At 43.6% G+C, this 25,334-nt stretch overlaps 1 protein-coding gene across 1 annotated transcript; it reads left to right on the plus strand.

Annotated features, from left to right (window-relative positions):
• Positions 1-795: 795 nt before the first annotated feature.
• LOC132770446 (mitochondrial ubiquitin ligase activator of nfkb 1-A-like) lies at positions 796-21,585 on the plus strand. Its single transcript, XM_060767388.2, has 5 exons — positions 796-890; positions 9,054-9,188; positions 12,962-13,049; positions 15,480-15,600; positions 19,185-21,585. The coding sequence occupies exons 2-5, from the start codon at positions 9,072-9,074 to the stop codon at positions 19,906-19,908; spliced, it is 1,050 nt and encodes a 349-aa protein (XP_060623371.2). The 5' UTR covers positions 796-890; positions 9,054-9,071; the 3' UTR covers positions 19,909-21,585.
• The last annotated feature ends 3,749 nt before the right edge of the window (positions 21,586-25,334 follow it).

Raw genomic sequence — 25,334 nt, forward strand, 5'->3', positions numbered from 1 at the left:
GGTGCCCAGAATCGGACACAATATTCCAGGTGTGGTCTAACCAAAGCGGAATAGAGGGGTAGCATGACTTCCCTAGATCTAGACACTATGCTCCTATTGATGCAGGCCAAAATCCCATTGGCTTTTTTTTTTGCCGCCACATCACATTGTTGGCTCATGTTTAACTTGTTGTCCACATGCCCAGCTCTTTAAGCCGCTCCTCATAGGGCTTGTTCTCCAGACTCTTGATGATTTTAGTCGCCCTCCTCTGGATACATTGTCAATAGAAGATTACATCTTTATCTGCAGCAGCCTTCATCTGTTCAAACATAACATAAATATGTTAGACTAGATCCAGGGGCATGCAAACGATGGCCTGCAGGCCACATTTGGCCCAAAATATTTTCCCCAACCCTAAGCTCTCTTATTGCATCTTAATTCAACTTTCAATAGTCAGAGGGACAGTCTAAGGCAGGCCTGGGCCAACTTGAGCCCTCCAGGTGTTTTGGACTCCAACTCCCACAATTCCTAACAGCTTACAGGCTGTGGGAGTTGTGGGAGTTGGAGTCCAAAACACCTGGAGGGCCCAAGTTGGCCCAGGCCTACCTGAGGGTCACATTTCCCAGCAACAGCTGTCTGCCACAAAGAGAAGCTGCAGTCAGCGCTTTCCGGCCAGCAAGAGTCGCAACACATTCTATTTGCGAGCAGAGCACGCTGGGAGTCGTAGTCTTTGAACAGCGATGGAAAAACCGCTGCGAAGGGAAGTCGCTGTTTTTTGGACTCCGTTTCCCATAACCCACCGCGGCGGAGTGTGCACGCTGGCGTTTCCGCCGGGCTGAGACCACAAAACTTTGGTTCCGCCAGAGAAGGAGAGAAGCGAGGATATGGGAAGTTGTTTCTCGGCGTCAGAGGTAAGTCAGTGGCCATTAATGTTTCTAATGGATTTACCTTGAATCCTGGGAGTTAGTCTAGGCAAGAGTGCCCCTGAGCATGGGCAGAGTGTTCTGATACTTTGATGCATCAAACTTTTGTTTCAGTCACACAATTATTACAATTCCCACATTAATAAAAGTCAAAGCATGTGTGTATGTTGGTTGGGTTGTCCCCCAAAAGCTCCTCCATGCCTTGATGGATTTGGGCCAAACCATTCATGATCCAACTTCATGTCATGGTCCAACTTTGTAAAAGCTCACTTTTTTCAGGCCCCAAAAGGATCAAAGTTAGTTGGATGTGGATGATTGGCAGTTGCTAGGTGAAGTGTCCCTCTGTGATTTTTTTCAGGCTCAAAAGCATCAAAGTTAGTTGGATATGAATGATTGGCAGCTGCTAGGTGAAGTGTCCCTCTGTGATTTTTTTCAGGCTCAAAAGCATCAAAGTTAGTTGGATATGAATGATTGGCAGCTGCTAGGTGAAGTGTCCCTCTGTGATTTTTTTCAGGCTCAAAAGCATCAAAGTTAGTTGGATATGAATGATTGGCAGCTGCTAGGTGAAGTGTCCCTCTGTGATTTTTTTCAGGCTCAAAAGCATCAAAGTTAGTTGGATGTGGATGATTGGCAGTTGCTAGGTGAAGTGTCCCTCTGTGATTTTTTTCAGGCTCAAAAGCATCAAAGTTAGTTGGATATGAATGATTGGCAGCTGCTAGGTGAAGTGTCCCTCTGTGATTTTTTTCAGGCTCAAAAGCATCAAAGTTAGTTGGATATGAATGATTGGCAGCTGCTAGGTGAAGTGTCCCTCTGTGATTTTTTTCAGGCTCAAAAGCATCAAAGTTAGTTGGATATGAATGATTGGCAGTTGCTAGGTGAAGTGTCCCTCTGTGATTTTTTTCAGGCTCAAAAGCATCAAAGTTAGTTGGATATGAATGATTGGCAGCTGCTAGGTGAAGTGTCCCTCTGTGATTTTTTTCAGGCTCAAAAGCATCAAAGTTAGTTGGATATGAATGATTGGCAGCTGCTAGGTGAAGTGTCCCTCTGTGATTTTTTTCAGGCTCAAAAGCATCAAAGTTAGTTGGATATGAATGATTGGCAGTTGCTAGGTGAAGTGTCCCTCTGATTTTTTTCAGGCTCAAAAGCATCAAAGTTAGTTGGATATGAATGATTGGCAGCTGCTAGGTGAAGTGTCCCTCTGTGATTTTTTTCAGGCTCAAAAGCATCAAAGTTAGTTGGATATGAATGATTGGCAGCTGCTAGGTGAAGTGTCCCTCTGTGATTTTTTTCAGGCTCAAAAGCATCAAAGTTAGTTGGATGTGGATGATTGGCAGCTGCTAGGTGAAGTGTCCCTCTGTGATGTCACTAGGAAAGGAAGAAAGAAAGAAAGAAAGAAAGAAAGAGAAGAGAAAGACAGGAAGGGAAGGGAAGGGAAGGGAAAGAAAGAAAGTGTTGCAATCCAGAGCAGGGAACGAGGCCCTAAGATAACTATCCACCACACTTGACTGTGAAAAACAATCCTTTTTTATTGAAGAAAAATGATTACAAAATAAAGGAAAAATGCAAGTCAAAAGCCACAGCAAAATCAGCACACATGAATTTAAATGGACAAAGCAAAACCCAAAGCCACACTGAAATACTGGAACCTGTTAGCAATCCACTAACCGTACTTGATATCCTAGAAATCTTTCAATACCATGGCCAGGGAAACCGGGAGAACTGCCAAGGTCTTCATCAATTCTGAAACAATGCCTGAACTGAGAAAGTCCGCCCGGCAGAAGGCAATTAAAGCCCAAGAATTGGTTCCGTGAACCACCCTTCTGCTTTGAAGCCAATGTTTTTAATTCTTTAATTCGAGACGACCTTCGCAAGCTGAGTGATTTACTTTTATCTTGCCAGATCTGCCCCCTTCTGTTGTCATTAAAGTTACCAGGTGCAGAAGGGAGGAAAAGGTCAAGGCTTCCCTCTGAAACATTCTCATGAACACTGGTACTTTCATTTTCCAAATCTACAGAAGTTCCTTCCTCACTAATTTCAGGAGCATTGGCATCAAGAGGTACATTTCCATTAGCATCAGTAAATATGTTTTCATTAGCATCAGGAGGAACAAACAGAGAATCAGGTTCAAGTTCAAACTCAGGATGAACCCCAACAGAAAGAAGAAGAAAGAAAGGGTTTGAAATAAGGATCAAAGTTAGTTGGATGTGAATGATTGGCAGTTGCTAGGTGAAGTGTCCCTCTGTGATGTCACTGGGAAAAGAAGAAAGAGAAAAAGGAGAGAAAGACAGGAAGGGAGGGAAAGAAGGAAGACAAAAGAGGAAGAAAAAGGGTTTCTGTAGTTTTGAACTCTGAATATGTTCGAACTGGGAATTTTTAAAATGCTTGTTATATTTAATTCTGTTTTCATATTTGCCTATTGGTATGTTTTCAATTTTATGCTGATGCTTTTATGTTCCGCTGCTTTGAGTTTCCTTTGGGGGAGATAAAGTGGGGTACAAACAACAACAATAAAGGGGAGAAGGAAAGGAAGGGAAAGGAGGAAAGAAGAAGAACAAAATGGGAAAATGAAAGAAAGGAGGGATGGATGGGTATGAATGAAAAAGGAGGGAATAAAGAAAGGAAAAGGAAGAAGATATGAGGGGAGGAGAGGAAGAAAGAAAGGATGAAGGGATGGAGGGAAGAAAGAAAAAGAAGGGGAAAGTAAGAATAGAAGGAAGAGGAAAAAAGGAGAGAAAAGGATGTGTATGAGGGAAAACGAGGGAAGGAAGAAAGAGAAAAAGAAGAGAAAGAGGAAGGGAGGGAAGGAGAAGAAAGAAAAAAGAGGAAGGAAAGGGGAGAATTATTATTTCTTACCTACCTCTCCTCACGTCTCGAGGCGGTTTACAACATTGCTAAAACACACATTTGTCTAAAAACATTGGTTAAAATATACATATTAAGACATAGGTAAAGGTAAAGGTAGTCCCCTGACAATAAGTCCAGTCATGTCTGACTCTGGGGTGTGGTGCTCATCTCCATTTCTAAGCCGAAGAACCAGCATTGTCCGTAGACACCTCCAAGGTCATGTGGCCAGCATGGCTGCATGGAGCGCCGTTACCTTCCTGCCGGAGCGGTACCTATTGATTTACTCACATTTGCATGTTTTCAAACTGCTAGGTTGGCAGAAGCTAGGGCTGACAGCGGAAGCTCACACCGCTCCCCGGAATCGAACCTGCGACCTTTCGATCAACAAGCTCAGCAGTTCAGTGCTTTAACCCACTGTGCCACCGGGGACTCCATATATATTAAGACATATTTGCACAAAATATGTATTAAAATATACAAAACAAAGATTAAACGTAAGATGGGGAGGAAAGGGAAGGAATATGAAGGAAGGAAGGAGAAAAGGAAAGAAAGGAAGGGAGAAGGGATGGGGGAAGAAAAAAAAAGGGGGGGTTATTATTATTATTATTATTCAGTTCTTGTGGGTTTTTTTCGGGCTATATGGCCATGTTCTAGAGGCATTTCTCCTGACGTTTCGCCTGCATCTATGGCAGGCATCCTCAGAGGTCTGTTGGAATTAGGACAGATGGGTTTATATATCTGTGGAATGGCTGGGGTGGGGCAAGGAGCTCTTTCCTGCTGCAATTAGGTGTGGATGTTTGGCTAATCACCTTCATTAGCATTTGAAGGCCTGCTTGAACCTGGGAAAACCTGTTGCTGGGAGGTGTTAATCTGTGCCTGGTTTCTTCCTCTCTGTTGTTTAGCTGTTATAATTTTAGAGTTTTTTAATACTGGGAGCCAGATTTTGTTCATTTTCATGGTCTCTTCCTTTCTGTTGAAATTGTCCACATGCTTGTGGATTTCAATGGCTTCTCTGTGTAGTCTGACATGGTGGTTGTTGGTGTGGTCCAGCATTTCTGTGTTTTCAAATAATATGCTGTGTCCAGGCTGGTTCATCAGGTGCTCTGCTATGGCTGACTTCTCTGGTTGAAGTAGTCTGCAGTGCCTTTCATGTTCCTTGATGCGTGTCTGGGCACTGCGTTTGGTGGTCCCTATGTAGACTTGTCCACAGCTGCATGGTATACGGTAGACTCCTGCAGAGGTGAGAGGATCCCTCTTGTCCTTTGCTGAACGTAGCATTTGTTGGATTTTCTTGGTGGGTTTGTAGATTGTTTGTATGTTGTGTTTCCTCATCAGCTTCCCTATGCGGTCAGTGGTTCCCTTGATGTATGGCAGGAACACTTTTCCTCTGGGTGGATCTTCATCTTGACTTTTGTGGCTTGTTCTTGGTCTTGCAGCTCTTCTGATGTCTGAGGTGGAGTATCCATTGGCCTGGAGAGCCCAGTTGAGGTGGTTCAGTTCATCTTGGAGGAGGTGGGGTTCGCAGATTCTTTTTGCACTGTCTGCCAAGGCTTTGATGGTGCTTCTTTTTTGACTTGGGTGATGGTTGGAGTTTTTATGTAGATATCTATCTGTGTGTGTGGGTTTTCTGTAGACGGTGTGACCCAATTTTTGATCTGGTTTGCGGATGACTAGGACATCTAGAAAAGGCAGTCTTCCTTCATTTTCTTTTTCCATGGTGAACTGGATGTTTGGGTGGATGCTGTTAAGATGGTCCAGGAACCTGTTGAGTTCTTCATCTCCATGGCTCCAAATGGTGAAGGTGTCATCCACATATCTGAACCATATCGTGGGCTTTTTGGTTGCTGTCTCCAGGGCTTGTTCTTCAAAGTGTTCCATGTAGAAGTTAGCTATGACTGGGCTGAGAGGGCTCCCCATAGCTACTCCATCTTTCTGTTCGTAGAATTCATTGTCCCACTGAAAGTAACTGGTGGTGAGGCAATGGTGAAACAGAGCCGTGATGTCTTCTGGGAACCTCTGGCAGCAGGAAAGAGCTCCTTGCCCCACCCCAGCCATTCCACAGATATATAAACCCATCTGTCCTAATTCCAACAGACCTCTGAGGATGCTTGCCATAGATGCAGGCGAAACGTCAGGAGAAATGCCTCTAGAACATGGCCATATAGCCCGAAAAAACCCACAAGAACCGAGTGATTCCGGCCATGAAAGCCTTCGACAATACATTATTATTATTAATGTTCATTTATTTCCTGCTTTTTCTCTCCATCCGGAGACTCAAAGCGGCTCACAATTAAAAACATTGCAATACAACTTAAAATATAACAAATATTAAAACAGCATTAAACATAATCAATATTAAAAACAATTCAGATTAAAACCATAAAAGTACACCATAAAGAAATAAAAGGGAAAAAGGTATGATGATAGGGAATGAAGAGAAAGGAAGGGAAGAAAGAAGAGTTGGAGGGAAGAATGGGAAAGAATGGGAAAGTAAGGAAGGAAGAGAAAGGAAAGAAAGAAAAAAAAGGATGTGTATTAGGGAACGCAAGGGAAGACGGGAAGGGAAGGAAGGATGGAAGAAAATAGAGTGGGAGAAAATGTATGAGAGAAAGGGAGGAAGGAAAGAAAGAAATAGTACAGGCATGGGCAAACTTCGGCCTTCCACGTGTTTTGGACTTCAACTCCAACATAGTATGTTAGGAATTGTGGGAGTTGAAACCCAAAACACCTGGATGGCCAAAGTTTGCCCATGCCTGAAATAGCCACAAAGAAAATGCAATGTCTGCTTTATATACTCGAGTATTGTATAAATTACTTTTTGGCTATATCTATAATGTGAGCATAAACATAAATTAAGACCTTCATGGAGTTGCCATAAACAAGTGATTTGAAAGTGTGTTCACACCAGGATATAAGATCAGAGGCATACAGGAAGGAAGAATGGATAATAACACCTGTTTCTTTGTATTGTCGAAGGCTTTCATGGCCGGAATCACTGGGTTGTAGGTTTTTTCGGGCAATATGGCCATGTTCTAGAGGCATTCTCTCCTGATGTTTCGCCTGCATCTATGGCAAGCATCCTCAGAGGTAGTGAGGTCTGTTGGAACTATGAAAATTGAGTTTATATATCTGTGGTCAGTTGAAACATTCACACCTAGCTCCAACAGACAAGAGTTCTTTGTCCCACCCTGATCATTCCACAGATATATAAACCCAATTTTCCTAGTTCCAACAGACCTCACTACCTCAGAGGATGCTTGCCGTAGATGCAGGCAAAACGTCAGGAGAAAATGCCTCTAGAACATGGCCATATAGCCCCAAAAAACCTACAACGACCTGTTTATTTATTTGTATGTTGGTCACATGTATATCCTGTTTTTCCTCAGATGAGCTCAAGGTGGCATTCATGCGTTGGCTCTTCTCTTCCCCATTTCATTCCTACAACACCCCTGTGAGGTTGTTCAAGCTGAGAGAATAATTCAGGGGAAGGTTTGAATCTGTGCTGCCCATTCACCTTACAGACACATAGTAGTATTATTTAACTGCCATGATACTATTTCATGGGACCCTGGGGCTTGTAATTTGGTGAGTCACCAGTGCAATCTGTTTGATAAAACTGTTAGGAAGAAAACCAATTAAAATTTGGTAATGGAAGAGTGCCGGATATGGGAAGATATGACATCAAATCTTGACATTGGATGACAAGAGAATGCATCTGCTTTGTTATAGAGGGCATTTGGAACTTTTAAAAATTTAGAGGATGTATATAATAATATTAATGTGAAAGATATGGACGCAATAACTATAACAAACATATTTTTTTTGTCTCCACAATCCCCTTTCTCTTCTTTGGTGATACAACAGATATTTATATAGCTCTGATTTACTAACTAGAGCTCCACAACCCACTCCAGCTTTCTACTTTTCCCTTTGTGTGTGTGTGTGTGTGTGTGTGAATAATACTATTTGCTGTGTTGTCAAAGGCTTTCATGACCGGAATCACTGGGTTGCTGTGAGTTTTCCGGGCTGTCTGGCCATGTTAGAATCATAGAATCAAAGAGTTGGAAGAGACCTCATGGGCCATCCAGTCCAGCCCCCTGCCAAGAAGCAGAAATGTTGCATTCAAAGCACCCCTGACAGATGGCTGGCTTTCCAGCCCCTGTTTAAAAGCTTTCAAAGAAGGAGCCTCCACCACACTCCGGGGCAGAGAGTTCCACTGATGAACGGCTCTCACATAGAATCATAGAATCAAAGAGTTGGAAGAGACCTCATGGGCCATCCAGTCCAACCCCCTGCCAAGAAGCAGAAATGTTGCATTCAAAGTACCCCTGACAGATGGCTGGCTTTCCAGCCCCTGTTTAAAAGCTTCCAAAGAAGGAGCCTCCACCACACTTCGGGGCAGAGAGTTCCACTGCTGAACGGCTCTCACAGTCAGGAAGTTCTTCCTCTGTTTCAGATGGAATCTCCTTTCTTGTAGTTTGAAGCCATTGTTCCGCGTCCTAGTCTCCAAGGAAGCAGAAAACAAGCTTGCTCCCTCCTCCCTGTGGCTTCCTCTCACATATTTATACATGGCTATCATATCTCCTCTCAGCCTTCTCTTCTTCAGGCTAAACATGCCCAGCTCCTTAAGCCGCTCCTCATAGGGCTTGGTCTCCAGACCCTTGATCATTTTAGTCGCCCTCCTCTGGACACATTCCAGCTTGTCAATATCTCTCTTGAATTTTGGTGCCCAGAATTGGACACAATTCTGGGCACCACAGAAGCATTCTCTCCTGATGTTTTGTTGGAAACTAGGTAAGTGAGGTTTATATATCGGTGGAACATGGCCAGACAGGCTGGAAAACTCACAGCAACCCAATACTATTTGTCTTTATGTGTTTTTAAACAAATAATAATAATAATAATAATAATAATAATAATAATCTATTATATACCAAATTAGTGATGGAGAGGAATGGTTCTGTGAGCAAATCAGACTTGAATTCTCCCTACAGACAAAGAGATAACACAACTGTATTCTTTAAATATCACAGAGAGAAGGATGCAAGTTTGTTCATTGATGCCTCGGATCATAAGACTAAGACTAATGATTACAAGAGAGTAGGTTGCAATTGAACATTAGACGGAACTAGGATGTAAAGGTGGGTCTGCAATGGTTTAGAGCAGGCATGGGCAAACTTAGGCCCTCCAAGTTTAGAGAGTTGCTTTCTTCTAACCATCTTCCAAAGAGATGGGGTGCTCTAGCTGGACTTCTTGCATTGAGTTTTGATCCAACGCCATCTTTCTCTTGCTTTCCCCCTTTTGCAGCCATAGCGAAGAAGCTCGATGGATTCTTTGCCCTTCACCGCAGGAGAGCTGGTATGTTTGGGGTCAAGCCTAGCCTTCTCGGGTCTCTTCTACTATCTGCACAGGAAGAAGGCCAAGGTGGTGGCCAAAATCCAGGTATAGTTTTGTACACTTACCTCTCTTATGCTCTTGAGCTTAGGGGAATGTCTATCTGGTGCAGATTGAGTGTCCCTTATCTGGAAAGTCCGTTCTGCGGTTATTTGGAGCAAGGTGTTTACTGTAATGGCACCTACTTTGTGGAAATAATCTGTTGCAGCCCATATCAGGAAACGAGACCATAAGATTAAATCCACCACACTTGACTATGGGAAAAACAATTCTTTTTTTATTGATGAAAAAATGGTTACAAAATAGAGGAAAATGCAAAGTCAAAAAGCCACAGTAAAATTCAGCAGTCAGGAATATCTCTGAACTAGATCAAAATTCCAAAAGCAACACTATAAAAACCTGGAACCTGTTAGTATCTCACTAACCGTACTTGGAAACTAGAAGCTTCTGGGAATGCAGGCCATGGGAAATGGGAACTCAGCCAAGGTAATGCCTCAGTCTAAACAATGCTTGATCTAACCAGACAGGCCCAGGGGAAGACACTTTAAACTAAAGAAACTGTTTCGGGACACGCCTCCAGGCTTGGAAGCCTCCTTTTCCTTTAATCTACTTGACCTTCGCAGACTCTGTGATTCACTCCTGTTTTCCCAAATCTGCCTTCTTCTATCCTCATTAAAAAAAGGCAGGTGTTAACTCCTCTGGAGAGTTATCACCGCTTGATTCTGAAACATCCTCATCAGGATGTTTAGTTTCACTTTCCCAGCCACTGCCCTCAGAATCAACAGTTTCCAAACCACCAGGGAAAACTACATGTTCAGTACCCTGTTCAGATGCATCAGGAAATACAATCAAAGAATCAGGGTCAGGTTCACACGGTGGCTGAACCCCAACATAGTCCTCTCTCCTTTACTTTGAGACATGTCCTGATGACTAAACCTGGTTTGTTGTTCTGCATGTCTCTGAAATCAGGAGCCATAGGCAGTTTACAAAGGCTTCCTCATTGCTACACACACATTCATCACTACTAGATTTTGGGATAGAGAAAAGGGTTTCTCAATAAATTCAATTCACAGATATGTTCATTTTGGATAAGAATTAAAGTAGAGTACTTACAATTACCTATGGATAAGTCAACCTAGACCTTTGATAGGTGATTTTTTGATTAAAATTATACACACACACATACATTTATATAGAGAGATATAGATATAGAGAGATATATATAACATTGTTTCCATCTTAAATATCTTGGTGTCATCTTAGGTGGCACAGTGGGTTAAAGCACTGTGTCGGCAGGACTGAAGACGGACAGGTTGCAGGTTCGAATCCGAGGAGAGGCGGATGAGCTCCCTCTATTAGCTCCAGCTCCTCGTGCGGGGACATGAGAGAAGCCTCCCACAAGGATGATAAAACATCAAAAATCATCCAGGCGTCCCCTGGGCAATATCCTTGCAGACAGCCAATTCTCTCACAACAGGAGCGGTTGCTCCTGACACAACAAAACAAAAAAAATATTAGGGTGGGATTGGTTTTTTAATGTATTTGTGTTGTTTTGATAATTCTATGCTTATGTTTTGCATATTCTGTATGTTGATGTTTTGCTATTTGGAAACTGCCCTGAGTCTCCTAGGGGAGATAGAGCGGTATATAAATAAAGTTTAGTAGTAGTAGTAGTAGTAGTAGTAGTAGTAGCGGAGCCCTCAGTGGCGCAGTGGGTTAAACCCCTGTGCCGGCAGGACTGAAAACCGACAGGTTGCAGGTTCAAATCCAGGGAGAGGCGGATGAGCTCCCTCTATCATCTCCAGCTCCACATGCAGGGACATGAGAGAAGCCTCCCACAAGGATGATAAAAACATCAAATCATCCAGGCGTCCCCTGGGCAACGTCCTTGCAGACGGCCAATTCTCTCACACCAGAAGTGACTTGCAGTTTCTCAAGTTGTTCCTGACAAGTCAAAAAAAAGTAGTAGTAGTAGTAGTAGTAGTAGTAGTAGATCGAATACTAACATTTAGAAAATACTGTATGAACATCAAGCACAATAACACGCAATAACATCCTGTGGAAACTTACTATGGTGCAAACCCAAAATTAATATCGTAAGAACACCAACCCTGGCTTTGTCTTACTCAGCTTCTGTTTGGCACAAGTCTGCCCACGCAAAGCGGGTGAACGCAGTACTGAAAGAAACATGCAGAATAATCCCAGAGTGCCTCAAACTTACAACTGTTGATAAACTGTACAAGCTAGCTGGTACTGCCTCCCCCCCCCCCCCCCGCCCCCGATGTGCGATGGAAAGTTGCTTCTAACTGTGAGAGAAATAAGAAACACAGTGAAAGCCAACCATTGCATGGCTATTAGCCTCCTCCCGGTAGGCTCAAATCAAGTAAAAGCTTCATGAGAACCACCACTCTTCTTAATGTTCCCCCAGCAACAGCAAGAGTATCCCTCTGGGCAGCTAATCCCTAAACGACTCCGGCCCAGTTTACCTGTCCGAATGGATTCTCCCCTATGAACCATCAAGGTTGTTAAGATCTTCTGGAGGGGCCCTGCTCTCGGTCCCACCACCCTCGCAATCGCGTCTGGTGGGGACGAGGGACAGGGCCTTCTCGATGGTGGCCCCTCGGCTCTGGAACTCTCTCCCATTGGAGATTGGAACTGCCCCTTTTCTCCTGACCTTTAGAAAGCTGGTGAAAACTTGGCTCTGGAATTTGGCATTTGATGAGTGAGTCAATAACTCCTGACCACATGGATGGATGGCGATGAATTGTGATTTCATTCTGACGACTTGGCCTTATGTAATTATATGATTGTATTTTAATGTGTTTTTATATTAGTGTATTATGGGATGTGATGTTTTAAACTATTGTGTATGAATCCTCTGTTGTGAGGAGTCCCTCGTTGGAGGTGAAAAGACCGGTATATAAAAGTTCTAAATGAATAAATAAAATAAATAAACCAGAAAATCCTAATTGGGTGCCCTCCCACCCCCTCAGGGGCAAACCAAGAATGATCAACTTGGAAGTCCTTGAACAGACTCAGAAGCAGAATGGGCAAATCAAAAGACAACATGGCAAAATGGCACTACCTAAAAGAATCCTCCACCTTGTGAGACTGTGGAGCAGAACAAACAATTCTGCACCTATGTGCTTGTCCACAATGTCCTGCCTCATGTACAGAGGAAGAATTGTTTGAGGCTACAGACAGTGTGGTTGCTGTTGCCCATTTTTGGTCAAAAGATATTTAACTGCTTGTGTTCCTTCTAGAGATGTTCAATGTATTGTCGAAGGCTTTCATGGCCGGAATCACTGGGTCACCTCACTCCCTCTGAGGATGCTAGCCATAGATGCAGGCGAAACGTCAGGAGAGAATGCCTCTAGAACATGGCCATATAGCCCGAAAAAACCTACAACAACCCTGTGTTCCTTCTATTTGTATCAGTACTAATTTATGCAGTGCTTTTGATACGAAATCTATCTATATCATTCTACCTACCTACCTATCCACCTACCCACAGGATTACAACTCCCAGCATCCTTTATAATTTACTGTTCAAGTCAGGACAGAATCAGATCAAGGAGGGCTGCTGCTGCCTTTGCATCTGAGCACAGCTTGTAACCTTCCCAGAGGCAATTTACAGGCTGTTTCAGGAAACAGAATATTCAACTAGATGAGCATTTTCCTTAATCCAGAAGGACAACTGACAAAGGATACTGTAGAGCACTTTGGGCTAAGGGGAAATTTGAACTCAGGACTTCACAGCTCACCTGATTTCTCAGATGGCTCTTACTCTGCCTCTCCTGTTTCCCTTTCTGTGTAATTAGGAGGCTCCAAAGCTTCAGGTCAATGCCAATCTTCCCAGCCTCCTCTCTGCCACAGATAGCGGCTGCCTGGACTACGTCGTCATTGAAGGTAAGAGGCTCAAGATGGTTTGTGCTGGTTTGAAGACCAGACCCATTCTCAGCACCTTGATCTCCCCCTTCCCTCCATTGCTTTCAAAACACAATTCCTCACCAAACGTCTTTGTGAGAATTCTGCCAGCAGCAATGGCAGGTATCTACTTCTTTGCATGTTTATAAATAAGGAATGACTTGGTTACCTGTGGTGAGCAGCAATTGCCTCACGGCGACCAGAGGGATAGATTTACGGAAGCTTATCTGTTGGAAGTCACATATCTACTTTATAACTAGCCTGGTCCTGGAGAGGCAGTAATGCCTCTCTCAATGTCTCTCTTTCTCCCTCTCGTGTCTTTGCTTTGATTCCAAAGTATTAAAATCCAGTCTAGTCCAGGGGTCGGATGTGTTTGGCCTTCCAGATGCTTTGGACTTCACCTCCCAGATTTGCAGCCAATTACAAGACACCATTCAAGTTGTATATGAAATCAAAATTATCTCAGTACTAGTCTTAGGTTTCAAAATGAAGTCCAGGCTTGTATAAACAGATTAGCTGTACCTGTCACATGTTGCTGTGGCCAACCTTCCCTCCCTCTTTCTCTCCTTTCTTTTTCTCCTTACTTCCCTCCCTCTTCCTTTTTTCCTTTCCTTTTCTCCTTCCTTCCTTTTCTTCTTCCCTTCCTTCCCCCTTTTTCTTTCCCTTCCCCTTTCTCTCCTTTCTTCCTTCTCTACCTCTTTCTTTTCTTCTTTCCTTCACTCTTTGCTTCCATCCTTCCTTCTTTTTTCTTTGCTTCTCTTCCTTTTTCTCTCCTTCTTTCCTTCTCTCCTTTCTTCCTTCTCTACCACTTTCTTTCCTTCGCTCTTTGCTTCCATGCTTCTCTTTTTCCTTTTTTGCTGCTCTTCCTTTTTCTCTCCTTTTCTTCTCTCCTTTCTTCCTTCTCTACCACTTTCTTTCCTTCTTTCCTTCGCTCTTTGCTTCCATCCTTCTCTTTTTCCTTCTTTGCTTCCCTTCCTTTCTCTCTCCTTCTTTCCTTCTTTCCTTTCTTCCTTCTCTACCACTTTCTTTCCTTCTTCGCTCTTTGTTTCCATCCTTCTCTTTTTCCTTTTTTGCTGCTCTTCCTTTTTCTCTCCTTTTCTTCTCTCCTTTCTTCCTTCTCTAGCTCTTTCATTCCTTCTTTCCTTTGCTCTTTGCTTCCATCCTTCTCTCTTTCCTTCTTTGCTTCTCTTCCTTTTTCTCTCCTTCTCTCCTTTCTTCCTTCTCTACCTCTTTCTTTCCTTCTTTCCTTCGCTCTTTGCTTCCATGCTTCTCTTTTTCCTTCTTTCCTTCCCTTCCTTTTTTATCTTCTTCTTTCCTTCTCTCCTTTCTTCTTTCTCTACCACTTTCTTTCCTTCTTTCCTTCGCTCTTTGCTTCCATCCTTCCTTCTCTCTTTCCTTCTTTGCTTCTCTTCCTTTTTCCCTCCTTCTTTCCTTCTCTGCTTCCTTCCCTCCTTCCCTGATGGCGGATGAGGCTCTTCCACTCGCTGGACCCACCATAGCTCCAGTTCTGGCTGGAAGAGGGAGGATGGTTGGTGGTGCCTCTCGTGCTTGCTGTGTCCTTGCGCAGGAGGGGGACATAGCTGTGTCAGCTTCTACCTTTTTTGGATTTTAAAGTTCTTTTCACTGTTTTTTGCTGATTTTTTTGACTGATGGTCACTCCTTGGGTTAGTAGGTGTCTTGTAGCCAAATTTGGTGTCATTTCATCCAGTCGTTTTTGAGTTATGTGCGTCCCACAAACGAACATTACAGTTTTATATATATATAAAAGAAGCTCTCCCCAATAAAATCAATAAAATCAGTGCACACTTGAAATGACATTTTCTTAGAATTTGAAACTTGAATTCTAAGTATTACATTTTGGTTTTTCTCTTTCTTGTTAGTCACTCAGCAGAGATCCTGCAACAAAGGGCACATCTAATTTGCAGAATTAATACAGTGTGATATCGCTTTAGCAGCCATGGCTCAATGCTATGGAATCATGGGAATTGTAGATTTACAAGGTTTTGTTGGTAGCATACTCTGCCAAATAATTCTGAGGGGCTCCCACAATTCCATAGCACTGAGACATGGCAGTTAAAGTGGTGTCAAACTGCATTAATTCTACAGTGTAGATGCATTCAGACCCTTCATCAACAAAGACCCATGTCTTTTCTCAACCCGAAATTGCATAGCTAATGCAAAATGTCCCTGTCAAGGTCACTAATACCAATTGAGTCTTTCATGCCAATGGGGAGCTATTCCCATTTGGACATGAGGATCAAAAGGACTCCAGAAGCCACCTCCCTAGTGACAGAGACCCAGCTCACTTTACCCAGTTCTGCAAAATTCCAGCCCAACACCCCTCCAGCAACATCGCACTGCCTCTTACCTGTTTTGAGTCCTTCCCTCCAATCGCACTGTCTCTGCCTTTAGGAGTAGTACAGCCTGCTGAGGCCCCTCTGACCAGTCCATATCACAGAGAATTGCAAGGGGTGATCGAGAGACTGATGCTGAAGGAGCATCGCCTGATCTGGAACAGTTTGGCCCGGAGCTGGTAAGCATTTGTCAGGATGGGAAAAGTCAGAGTCGAGTCATGATCTTAGTAGTTCCTTAAGCTTTTGCTGCCATGTTTTGACATGAAGCTGCCAATGGGGATCCTTCCAAGTGTTGGGAAGACTATGGTGGAAAGCACAGCCCAAAACAGAGCTTGAGATATCTTCTGAACAAGGGATGCCATGGGTTTCTTTATATATAGAAGGAGGATAGGGACAGGCCGGAATTGTTGGGTGAGTGGGCTTATTAACAAAAGACCCTCCCCATGAATTATTAGCAGAGTATTATTTATTTATCATGTCAGGAGCAGACCAAACAGTTGCATTGCATTTTTTAACAAACAAACAAACAGACAGACAGACAGACAGACAGACAGACAGACAAAACACGAAGTTTGCAAGCTTGGTAGTTGATTAAATGTCCTTTGACCAGTATCTGGCCACTTGGAGTGCCTCTGGTGTTGCCGTAAGAAAGACCTCCATTGTGCATGTAGAAGGGCTCAGGTTGCATTGCAGCAGGTGGTCAGTGGTTTGCTCTTCTCCACACTCCCATGTCATGGATTCCACTTTGTAGCCCCATTTCTTAAGATTGGCTCTGCATCTCGTGGTCCCAGAGCACAGTCTGTTCAACGCCTTCCAAATTGCCCCGTCTTCTGTGTACCCAGGAGGGAATCTCTCATTTGGTATCAGCCGTTGACTGAGGTTCTGGGTTTGAGCCTGCCACTTTTGGACTCGCTTGCTGAGGTGTTCCAGCGAGTGTCTCTGTAGATCTTAGAAAAGTAACTTAGCAGCTGTGTGACCCAGCATCAGTAGCCCAAAGTCATAAAAAGAACAAAAACAGACCAGTGTTATCTCTTCCATAGGAGTCTTTTCTTTGTAGCAAAATAATATGGTTGCATTGTTTACAAGAACAAGGTTTCCATAACACAGAATTCTTTACACTTTCTTCTTTGCTTCCACGCTGGGTTTCTTTTTCATGCACATAAACAGCTTCTCTCTCACAGAGCCTCTTCTCACACTGAACTTACACAGTAGCCTTCACACACAGCGGCCTTCACATTGGAGCTACACACATGATGGCCTTCAACCTGGGACTTCTCTCACCGAAGCTTCTCACACCAGGCCTTCCTCATACAAAGGCCTACTCACATTGAGGCCTTTCTCACACTGAGGTCTGTCTCAGACTGACGCCTCTCTCACACTGAGGCCCTTCTCCCACTGAGACCTCTCACAGACTGAGGCTACTAAGCTACAGACACACTTTTTTATATTGAACTGCAGCTTTTGCTGAGTCATTGCATCCATTTAACCCTTTCAGTGCTTAACTCACATTTTTGTAATTAAAAATACCTCGTTAATTTTTAATATTTCTCACAAGAATATCTCCAGATAATTGTATCCCAGTGATATCAAGAGTGTCAGAGATTGACGATACCCAGTGGAAGGAATGCTAGATCAAACAGACACTGATTTGCAAATAAGGACTCTGCAAGCTTTGAGTTACAAAAGAAAACTAAGTTTTACTAAGCACACACAGCAAACATATCTTTCTCCAGCGAGCGACATACAGGGAAAGAGCTAGTCAAAACCGAAAGACAATACACTTCTTCACATCTGTTTATCTTCTCTTGCTTGAAGCTGGCAACTCCCTTCAGATTCTCACCAGAACAAATCTTATCTTACTTTCCCAAGTTCACATAATCACAGCCTCAACTCTAAACATTTCTGCACAGTATTTTCCATTCACAGTGGCATCCATATTTGCAATACATAGAAGCACATTTAAAACACATACATAACTCAATACATCTTGACAATGCCCCCTCTTTTTAAATGTGATTCTATAACTTTAATACATACATATAATCTGCATTACTTCAACATCTTAACTCTTAAGTCCAACATTCATTTGTTCTCTTAATTTCTCATGTTTAGCAGTTGGCAAGGATTTTGTCAAAATATCTGCTACATTAGACTCAGTGGGACAGTATTGCAATTTCACTACATTCTGATGAACCATTTGTTTAACCATATGATACTTGACCCCTATATATTTAGTTCTATTTTTCAAAGAAGTTGTATAGTTTTAAAAAAATCTATGGGTTTCTGGTTACCTGGCTGCATGATGAGCAACACCTGTTGAAATGCAGTCTTCTACCCTATCAGGGCCTCCTACTGATACAGTGGGTTAAAGAGCTGAGTTGCTGAACTTGCTGACCGAAAGGTTGGTGGTTTCAATCCAAGGAGTGAGGTGAGCTCCTGCTGTTAGCACGTACAACAAAATAGCCTACTTGCACACAAAAAGGAAGATAAATCAGTCCAGCCAATAATGTGACTGGTGAAACTTATTATACAGTTCAAAACCATAGCATTCACGAAACTATATTATTTGTGGGTTGTTGTAGGTTTTTCCGGGCTATATGACCATGTTCTGGAGGCAATTTTTCTCCTGACGTTTTGCCTGCATCTATGGCAAGCATCCTCAGAGGTAGTGAGGTCTGTTGGAAGTAGGAAAAATGGGTTTATATATCTGTGGAGTGACCAGGGTAATGTTTCAGCTGATCAACTTGATTTGCATTCAATGGCCTGGAAGCGCCTGGGGGGAATTTCTTGTTGAGATACTCCAACCAGAGAAATCAGCCATAGCAGAGCACCTGATGAACCAACCTGGACACAGCATATTATTTGAGAACACAGAAGTGCTGGACCACTCTCACAACCACCATGTCAGACTACACAGAGAAGCCATTGAAATCCACAAGCATGTGGACAATTTCAACAGAAAGGAAAAAACCATGAAGATGAACAAAATCTGGCTACCAGTATTAAAAAACTCAAAAATTACAACCGCAAAACAACAGAGAGGAAACAATCAGGCACATCAATTCACTCTCAACAAGAGATTCCCCCCAGGCGCTTCCAGGCCATTGAACGCAAATCAAGGTGATCAGCTGAAACATTACCCTGGTCATTCCACAGATATATAAACCCATTTTTCCTACTTCTAACAGACCTCACCACCTCTGAGGATGCTTGCCATAGATGCAGGCGAAACGTCAGGAGAAAAATTGCCTCCAGAACATGGCCATATAGCCCGGAAAAACCTACAACAACCTAGTGATCCCGGCCATGAAAGCCTTCGACAATATATTATTTGTGTTTGGAAGAGTTTCAACGCCATATGTTCTTGTGTCGAGTTGAACATAAATCCGCAGCCCACTGGGCTATTTTGCTGTACATATTAACTCAGGAACCTATTCATATTGTACTCCCGCTGTTAGCCCCAGCTTCTGCCAACCTAGCAGCTCGAAAACATGCAAACGTGAGTAGATCAATAGGTACCACTTCTGCGTGAAGGTAACGGTGCTCCATGCAGTCATGCCAGCCACATGACCTTGGAGGCATCTACAGACAACGCCAGCTCTTAGGCTTAGAAATGGAGATGAGCACCACCCCCCAAAGTAGACATGACTTGACTTAATGTCAGGGGAAACCTTTACCTTTTACCCAATCATTAAAGAGACAGGTGCTAATCTCTTGTGTTCAGCCTGGCTACCCTATTTCCAGTGCTTTGTTCTTCATGCAGGACGGATAGTGAGCGGGTGGTGCTGGAGCAGGTCCACACGGTCCCTTTTGTCTTGGCATCCCCCGGCGGCAAGGAATTTGGGGGGCAAGTGAGTGTGGAATCACCCCTTGATGCTGTCAGCCTTCCCCTGGAGACCGTGTATGAGCGCTTCCAGCAGACCTCCCCAGGCTTCACGGACCTGTTGGGCCACTACCTGAGTGGAGAAAAGCCCAAGGGATTCCTGGAGACGGAGGAGATGCTCTTGGTGGGTAGCAGCCTCACTGGCATTGGTCAACTGACACTTCATCCAGACGGGTCCCTCCACCTGCAGCCAGCCACCGATGGCAATGACTACTTCTTGTGTCTTGGTGACTGGCAAACGTTGCTGGCTGACGTGAAGTCGGTCAGCAACTTCTGGAAGTGGGCTACTGTGATCTGTGGGTTGGTAGCCGTCGCCGCCATCCTTCATGCCCTCAGGCGTTTCTACCGCCTCCGCCGATACAGGCAGGAGCAAGAGGCTCAGCAGCGAGAATTTGAAGACCTCAGGCGCCAAGGTAACATAGACCAGAATGCGGAGCCGCCCGAAAACCCCTGTGTCATCTGCCTTACAAACCGCCGGGAGTGTGTGCTCCTGCCCTGCGGCCACGTCTGCTGTTGTTTTGACTGCTTCCAGGCTTTGCCCAACCGCAATTGCCCCATCTGCAGGAGAGCCATAGAGCGGGTGGTTCCTCTTTATCAGGCCTAAGAGAATGGCCAGAACAGCTCCAAAATAGCCAGTGGACCCTTCATGCCACTACCAGCAAGGCATTTCAGAGACTTAACCAAACAGAGAGTCATATGGTCGTATCAGGGATTGGAAAGATGAAACCACTGTTCCTTAAGTGTCATGTCTCTTAGTTTCTTTTTTCCCCACAGCTCTCATCCCCTATATCAGTGGTTCTCAACCTGTGGGTCCCCAGATGTTTTGGCCTTCAACTCCCAGAAATCCCAACTACTGGTAAACTGACTGGGATTTCTGGGAGTTGGAGGCCAAAACACCTGGGGACCCACAGGTTGAGAACCACTGACCTATATCTCTATCCATCCATCCATCCATCCATCCCTGTCTGTCTGTCTGTCTGTCTGTCTATCTATCTATCTATCTATCTATCTATCTATCTATCTATCTATCTACCTACCCATCCATCCATTTATCTATCCATCTATCTATCTATCTATCTATCTATCTATCTATCTATCTATCTATCTATCTATCTATCTATCTATCCCTATCTATATCCCTATCTATATCTCTATCTATCTATCTATCTATCTATCTATCTGTCTCCATCCATCCATCCATCCATCTATCCCTATCTATCTATCCATCCATCTATCATCTATCTATCTATCTATCTATCTATCTATCTATCTATCTATCTATCTATCTATCCATCCATCCATCCATCCATCCATCCATTCATCTCTATCTATCTATCTATCTATCTATCTATCTATCTATCTATCTATCTAAAGAGAGGGGAAGGAAGTGTGTGCTGCACACAGGTTCATAGATCAGGTGGAAGGGTAGAGGCTACATTAGCTCCCCCAGGAGAAAGATAGGTCTGTACCTCCACTGCACCTGCTCTCTCCAAAACAACAACACAGCCTAAAGGCCATCTAGGGCATTTTCACCACGTTTTAAGGGTTTGCTGTGTCATTTTAGTTCCAGGAGAGATGCTTGTAAACAATAAGAAGTGAATGGATGTCACTTCCTGTTTAAACATTGGTGCTAACACTCTCTAGAGATCATTTTGGGACAAAAAATATTCTAAAAAAAATGTTGCAACCAGCATAAAATTCCTACAAATATAGCAGCATCAGGGCGAGCAAAATGTGACTCTCAGGATGTAGTTAGGACTCAGTCCCTTTGAGTGGGGTGGTGAATCTGCTCTAGGTTTTACTCTGACTTTTAAATAAGCCTTCCAAGGCATTCAACCTATTTTGCAGATAGATCCCTGTGTCTTAAATCGCTCTTTTCAAAGTTCAGGCTCAAACCCAGGCCAAATTCCTCCCTCCTTCTCCATGCAAGCCACTATTGGTATTGGTTAAATGGCAGTGCTCATCGTCCCTCAACAAGAACTCTGCTGTTTATGGGATCTGCAGTCCAGGAACATTGGGCCTCCTGTTCTTTGCCAATCCCCAGAGTACTGGGGTGAAGATCTTCAGCTCTGTTGTAAGCTTCCTACATGAGCAAAGCAGCCACACTTGATGGCATGAAGGGTCCAGTGGCCATTCTGGAGCCAAACTGGTTGCTCCTTGTATCAGCATTAGGGCTTCGACTCCTCCCAAAGTAGAAGGGTCTGGGGGGAGCTGAAAATAACACCTTTTCAAAACTCTTTAGTGTAGTGACCTGTTTTCAATAAAACAAGTTTTATTTTTATACACTTCCTTTCTCTTTTCTCGCCACGTCTAGGTGGGATATCTTTTGGCTAACCAATTTGACATCAGTGCTTCTGCCACCCTGTGGGTTGTCTTATGTCTATGAGATTCATACTGAGGCTATAGTTCTGGGGATCATATAATAGTGAAGCTTTTCAGAAATGGGTCTTGAGCTCCCTCGAAATGCAACCAGGGGTGGGTATGATGGGGCCCTTTAGATGCTGCTGGACCTCAGTGCTTCGCATATTGGTGACGCTAGTTAGGGCTGCTGGGACTTTCAATCCAAGGATTGCTTGGTTCTGTCTCTGGTGTAAGGATTCTTCCATAGGAGCCGTGACTAAGTGGTCTCCATCATGAGCCTCTACAACAGTGTTTCTCAACCTGTAGATCCCCAGATGTTTTGGCCTTCAACTCCCATAAACTGGCTGGGATTTCTGGGAGTTGTAGGTCAAGACTACTGGGGACCCACAGGTTGAGAAACACTGCTCTACAATAATAAAATGAACCTCTATTATTATTATTATTATTATTATTATTATTATTACTAACCTTATTTGTACCCTGTTAACATCTCCTGAAGGACTCGGTGTGGCTTACAAAGGCCAAGGCCCTCAACAAACAACAGTATAACAAATACAACAATAAAACTCATAAAGCAAACCAATAAACATTAAAGCAGTAACAGTAAAACATTAAAACAATACATCATGACACATTTAAAATGCAATGAATAAAATGCACATTTAAAATGCACATTTAAAATGCAATGAATAAAATTAAAAGTGCTGGACATGACAGGTGAAATGTAAAGATTTTTGGGTAGGTGCGATGTGCAGACAATCTTAAATCTCTAGTAAAGTGCGTATGGGACATGATGCTGGGAGTTTCCTATTCTGGAAAGGCACACTGGAACAGCCAGGTCTTCAAGCCCTTCCTAAAGACTGCCTATGTTGGGGCTTGTCTGATGTCCTTGGGGAGAGAGTTCCAGAGTCGGGGGGCTACCACAAAGAAGGCCCTGTCCCTTGTCCCCACCAATCACGCTTGCGACGCATGTGGGATTGTGAGCAGGGCCTCTCCAGATGAACGGAGGGATCGTGTGGGTTCATATACGGAGATGCGGTCACGCAGGTAGGCGGGTCCCAAATCGTTTAGGGCTTTGTAGGTGAGCACCTGCACCTTGAATTGGGACTGGAAAATGAACGCCAGCCAATGGAGCTCCTTAAACAGGAGGGTTTAAGCATTCACACAATTCTCATCCTATTTAGCTGATGCTTATTCAGCACCCAAAATAGGTTTAGGATGAACCTAGTCCTAATCGAGGCAGGCCTGCTGTTGCCGTTCTTAGTGGAACATGCAAATAACACACTAGACTGAATCTGTTGTGTGTATGACACAACTTGTCTCACTCATCTCAGGTTAACTAAGTCATCTCAGGATTGGCAATACTCTTTAAGACCAGAGTATTGCCATTCCCATCCCTTAACTGCACTGAACTTCATTCTTCTCCCTTCATCAGAAACACAGGGCTGGGCAACTGTGGCTCTCCAAATGATGTTGGACTCGGATCCCTATCAGTCCTATCTATGAGTGTGTGTGTGATAGGGGTTGCAACCCAACAGCATATTACGACTGACCATGTGTTGCCTATCCTTGCACGAGAAGACACAAATCAAGCCATAAGCCCAGCCACATTTTCAACTCTTCTGATTGATTCTTTACTGATGAAGGTCTGAATGGGGTACAGAGAATTCATTGTTCTGAATGGAGCGCAGAGACTTCATTGTTTTCTTTTAGCTTTGCCTCACTGTTGGTGAGGACGGATGTTTCTTCGGCCCTGCCTTTGGGGCCGAGCTGGGCACTTGATGGCGCTCAGCAGAGATGCACACAGGAAATGTGGAATCAAAAAAAATCAATTAAAATTGACAAATCCATCCAAGCCTGTCTTGTCTCTTTAATCAAAGCACTGATAGAATTGGGTGTTCAGGAGAACAAGGCAGGCAGGCAGATCGAGAGTGATGATGCCCATTCTCTTTCACTTGTAGGAATTATATCACCTCATTGTGGGAGAGGGGAAGGCCACACCATGTGGCCCCCAAAGACCTCTGAGGAGGCAAAGTGATTTGTGCTGCCGCCATTGAAATGTATGAGCTTCATTAGGTTGGTGTCTTATGTCGAAGGCTCTACAATATATATATATATATATATATATATATATATATATATATATATATACACACACACACACACACACACACACACACATACACACACACACACACACATACATACATATATATATATACACACACACACACAAGCCGCCCCCTGCCCCACGTTGCTGTGGCACACATGGGGGCTCTGTGTGGGAGGTTTGGCCCAATTCTATCGTTAGTGGGATTCAGAATGCTCTGTGATTGTAGATGAACTATAAATCCCAGCAACTACAACTCCCGAATGTCAAGATTCTATTTTCCCCAAACTCCACCAGTGTTCACATTTAGGCATATTGAGTATTCGTGTAGAGTTTGGTCCAGATCCATCATTGTTTGAGTCCACAGTGCTGTCTGGATGTAGGTGAACTACAAATCCCAAACTCAAGGTCAATGCCCAGCAAACCCTTCTAATATTTTCTGTTGGTCATGGGAGAAGTGTGTGCCAAGTTTGGTTCAATTCCATTGCTGGTGGAGTTCAGAATGCTCTTTGATTGTGTTGTTGTTCATTTGTTCAGTCGTTTCCGACTCTTTGTGACTTCATTGAATTCTTGACAGCAGAAGGTGTCACCCCAAAGGAGATACATCAGAGAATGCAAGATGTTTGTGGTGATTGTGTTTTTTGTGAGTACTATGTGTCGTTGCGCGAGTATGTTTAAAGATGTTGAGGTAGGAACAAACAAAAAGTTCGATGTCCTGTGACAGCAACCTCCAGGTTTCACAAGCAAACTGTTGACTGATTCAGGAAGATCGTCGTATCACTCAGAGAGAAATTTCAAGCAAGTTAAAGAGGATTATTTCTGCGTTTCATTTATTAAAATATTCCCATCCAAACCCAAATAACGAGCGTGGAGGCATTACTTTTCATTCAACCTCATAGATGTTGGGTTCACAATTCTAAACCTCCTTCTCGAAGGCTATGGTGGCGAGGGCTGCTGGAGTTGCAATCTAACATCTGGAAATCCAATGTCCTTTCTTAAAAAAATCTTGTTGGATCCCTGAAATTTCAATGGGCTTGGACCTCCTGATGCTTTGGACTTCCACTTATTTAATATTATTTTTTGTCATGTCAGGGCAACCAGTCAATTGTATTACATTTCTAACAGAACAAAACAAACAGACAAAATACAAAATTTGCGAGTTTGGTAGTTGATTAAATGTCCTTTGACCTAGTATCTGGCCACTTGGAGTGCCTCTGGTGTTGCCTCAAGGAGGTCCTCCATTGTGCATGTGGCAGGGCTCAGGTTGCATTGCAGCAGGTGGTCTGTGGTTGCTCTTCTCCACACTCGCATGTTGTGGATTCCACTTTGTGGCCCCATTTCTTGAGGTTGGCTCTGCATCTCGTGGTGCCAGAGTGCAGTCTGTTGAGCGCCTTCCAAGTCGCCAGTCCTCTGTGTGCCCAGGGGGGAGTCTCTCATTTGGTATCAGCCATTGGTTGAGGTTCTGGGTTTGAGCCTGCCACTTTTGGACTCTCGCTTACTGAGATGTTCCAGCGAGTGTCTCTGTAGCTCTTAGAAAGAGTTGGGCGTCCTGTGACAGC

The sequence above is a fragment of the Anolis sagrei genome, chromosome 3 (genome assembly GCF_037176765.1).
Source record: "Anolis sagrei isolate rAnoSag1 chromosome 3, rAnoSag1.mat, whole genome shotgun sequence".
Classification (NCBI taxonomy): domain Eukaryota; kingdom Metazoa; phylum Chordata; class Lepidosauria; order Squamata; family Dactyloidae; genus Anolis; species Anolis sagrei.